Consider the following 4,000-nt stretch of genomic DNA (forward strand, 5'->3'; position numbering starts at 1 on the left):
AGCCTCCACCACTTCCTCTGGCAGTTTATTGCATACACGCACCACCCTCAATGTGAAAAAGCTGCCCCTTTTAAATCTTACCCCTCTCACCCTCAACCTATGTCATCAGTTCTGGATTCCGCCACCCCAGGGAAAAAGGCCTTGAGTATTTACCCTATCCATGCCCCTCATGATCTTATGACCTCTATAAGGTCACCCCCTCAGCTTCTGACACTGCAGGGAAAACAGTTCAAGCCTATTCAGTCTCTCCCTAGCGTGCAAACCCTCCAACCCTGACAACATCCTTGTAAACCTTTTCTGAACCCTTTCAAGTTTCCAACATCCTTCCTAAAGGAGGGAGACCATAATTGAATGCAATGTTCTAAAACTGGCCTAACCAATTTCCTGTACAGTTGCAATATGACCTCCCAATTCCTATACTCAATGCTCTGACCAATACTGGAAAGCATACCAAACTCCATCTTCACTATCTTATTTACCTGTGACTCCACTTTCAAGGAACTATTAGCCCGCACTCCAAAATCTCTTTATTCAGCAACCCTTCCCAGGACCTTATCATTAAGTGTATAAATGCTGCCCTGACTTGCCTCTCCAAAATGCAGCACCTCTCATTTATCTAAAATAAATTCCATCTGACATACCTTGGCCCATTGACCCTCTGATCAAGACCCCATTGTACTCTGAGATAACCTTATTTGTCGTCCACTACACATTTTGGCATCACCTGCAAGCTTACTAACTATACTTCCTATATTCACATCTCAAACCCAACCTATTCAGCCTCCTCACTGCAGCTAAAACCCTCCAGTTCCGGCAACATCTTGTGAATCTTTTCTGCACCCTTTTCAATTTAACAACATTGCTCCTATAAAAGGGCGACCAGAATTTTACACGGTATTCTAAAAGTGACCAACATGACATTCCTACACTCAATACTCTGATTAATTAAGGCAAGCATGCCAAACGCATTTTTCACCATCCTGTCTACCTGCATTAATTCCGTTTCTCTCTCCAGATGTGCTGTCAGATCTGCCGAGTTCCTCCAGCATGTCCTGTGCTTGGTTCAGATTTTTAATATCTGCAGTAGTATTTTGCTTTTATTTGAGAAAAACAGTGTTTCTCCCTGCTGCTCTCAGTCTCTCAAAACTTGATGAACCAGATTGGTCAAGCTTAGACAATTTGCATATACCATCATGGTTGGGTAGTCAATGAGTGTCTGAACGTCAGCTGCAATTCATTCTACAGGATCCATGTCCCACAAGAATCTATGGCCTGAAATCCCCTTCCTAAGACACACATTTGTTCCCTTAAAATACGCCTTAAAACCTCCCTCTTTGACCAAGTGTGCAGTGTCCTAACGCCTCTTAAAAAAAAGGACAAAAACTACTAGAAATACTCAGAACTGGTAGCAGTTGGGGGCAAGGAAATAGATCAGACCTTTCAGGTCAGAACTAGTTCAGCAGCAAATTGTTTTTATTTCAGATTTCCAGTATCCATTGTGTTGTTTTTATCGTAATGTCTCCTTCTGTGGTTCAATGTCAAATTTTGTTTTGATCATCGCTGCAGTGAACAGACTTGAGACATTAAAGGTAGGTGGAAATTAGCAATGACTAGGTTTGTTCTGTTATTTTCTTTCTTCAGTCACTAGCCAAAGGCAGATCCACATCTTAGCACAGCAAGGTGCGCCACAGCTGAGGCAAAGAAAGAGAAAGATCCAGAATCCATTCTTGGCAGAAAAGAAGTCAAACATCATGCCGTTAAACCACTCTGACCCAGGGCAGCCAACTAACCCCTGTGGAGTTGGGGTTTCCTTTTGTGACAATATGTACTTTCACAGACACATAGTAGCTATGAAGTAGTGAGAGTGGGATTTCAAATGAGAAAGCTTGTTGGCTCTGATTGATATTGTCCACTTGTGCCACAAAGTTTCCCTCTGTTAAGGAATGACAATTGGTTAGATAGCTTATGGGGCACTATCCTATATCAAGATTAGATTACATTAAATTCCCTACAGTGTGGAAACAGGCCCTTCGGCCCAACAAGTCTACCCTCTAAAGAGTAAACCACCCAGTCCCATTTCCCTGTGACTAATGCACCTAACACTATGGGCAATTTAGCATGGCCAATTCACGTGGCCTGCACATCTTTGTGGGAGGAAATCGGAGCAAACCCACACAGACACGGGGAGAGTGTGCAAACTCAACACAGACAGTCACCCAAGGCTGGAATCGAACCTGAAACTTTATTGCTGGAACAGCACAGCAGGTCAGGCAGCATCCACTGCACATCTTTGTGGGAGGAAATCGGAGCAAACCCACACAGACACGGGGAGAGTGTGCAAACTCAACACAGACAGTCAGCCAAGGCTGGAATCGAACCTGGTACTGTGAGGCAGCAGTGCTAACCACTGAGCCCATTGAGTCCCTATGATTACAAGTGAAGAGTAGGTCCAAAGTCTACCTCAGTCAGGAACAGGTATTGGATCCATGGTCTTGGTGTTATTCTAAGGTGTATGTCAGAAATGAAAACAGATCTAACCTGCCAGAGTCAAAAAGTGTGGCGCTGGACAAGCACAGCCGGTCAGGCAGGATCAGAGGTGCAGGTCAATCGACATTTCGACCACAAGCTCTTCATCAGGATGAACAGCTTATGCTCGAAACATCAACTGTCCTGCACCTCTGATGCTAGCTGACCTGCTGTGCTTTTCCAGCGCTACACTTTTTGACTGATCTTCATCATCGAGTCCTCACTTTCTCCCAGATCTATCCAGTCCCTTTGTAGATCATTAAGTTTGCTATATAAATGGTGGTGTTTATTTATCTCCACTGCAACAATGTCTGTAAAGCACAATTGATGTTACCAAAACAATGAAATATGATTGAGTCACTTTCAAGTATTAGCTGTGCTCACAGGACATATTTCAGAATGGTCTGCCCCAACAAGTGTTTCCTTTCCTTTTAGTCTTTCCCTGATATTAAAGTTAGCATCTGTGCTAAAATGTATTGGAATTATGAGCATTAAACATGAACAAAACAATCCTAAACAACTGTTCTGCTTATTTTTCACAGCACAAGAATTATAGCAATTAAATTTTCTGAATAAGTTAAAACAGAGGCAAACTCCAATTCAGTACCACGAGGGCGATTCCATCCTCATACAGGGAAGATTTATTAAACAGATATAACAGCAAGAACCAATAAGCTCGACAAACCTTTTGACTCTAACCAAAAAACAAGGACTTCATTGAATGTGATGATACCGAATTAGACTGATGCATATAACCAATATGCAGAAAGGTTTTAAATTAACAATATGCACTTCGATCCCCCTAAAGTAACAAATGGAAGACACCCAGCGTGAGCATCGTGTAGTATGGACTGCCGTAGGGGGAAAGAGGGGCGCTGACGTTCCACACACCAAGTGGTGACGTTTAGAACAGTGGATGATGACGATACACACGAACGCCCTGGGAGAGCGCGTGTGGTGAGATCGTGGGCGCCATTTTGTGCGCGAGTTTTCGCTGAGGAAGGTGGCAGCTGCTGGCTCTCCGTCCGTTCGCAGCGTTTCACCGCCAGTCAGTCCCTCCTCACACAGTTTTTTTTTCTCTCTTTGTCCGTCTCAACGTCCAGCTTTCACCGTGGCGATGGCAGAGTATATCCGTGTGGCGGAGGAGGAGTCGGAGGAACCGATGGAGATCCCGAGCGAGGACGACGGCACCGTGCTCTTGTCCACGGTGACGGCGCAGTTCCCGGGCGCCTGCGGCCTGCGCTACCGTAACCCCGACAACCAGTGCATGCGCGGCGTGCGCCTGGTGGAGGGCATCCTGCACGCCCCGGACAATGGCTGGGGCAACCTGGTCTATGTGGTCAACTACCCGAAAGGTGCGGCTCTTTGTTCTGGAGGGACTGCGGGGTAGTCGGGGTGGGGGAGGGGAGTGTCGGTGGGGGAGGGGAGTGTCGGTCGGTGCGGGGTAGACGGGGTGGGGGAGGGTCGGTCGGTG

At 45.9% G+C, this 4,000-nt stretch overlaps 1 protein-coding gene across 5 annotated transcripts in view; it reads left to right on the top strand.

The window, feature by feature from the left end:
- Positions 1-3,176: 3,176 nt before the first annotated feature.
- The window catches only part of tardbpa (TAR DNA binding protein a), a 15,963-nt gene continuing 15,139 nt past the window's right edge, over positions 3,177-4,000 (top strand). For 4 of the 5 annotated variants that reach the window (XR_006309256.1, XR_006309257.1, XR_006309258.1 and 1 more), the window contains exon 1: positions 3,353-3,881. Coding sequence is in view for 2 of the 5 variants with exons in the window: in XM_043675579.1 (XP_043531514.1) it covers positions 3,644-3,881 (238 nt within the window). In the remaining 3 variants the exon portion in view is untranslated. Of the gene's footprint in view, positions 3,882-4,000 lie in introns of all 5 variants that reach the window. The other variant, XM_043675580.1, reaches the window with a different exon arrangement.

This window comes from Chiloscyllium plagiosum, chromosome 34 (assembly GCF_004010195.1).
Source record: "Chiloscyllium plagiosum isolate BGI_BamShark_2017 chromosome 34, ASM401019v2, whole genome shotgun sequence".
Taxonomy (NCBI): Eukaryota; Metazoa; Chordata; class Chondrichthyes; order Orectolobiformes; family Hemiscylliidae; genus Chiloscyllium; species Chiloscyllium plagiosum.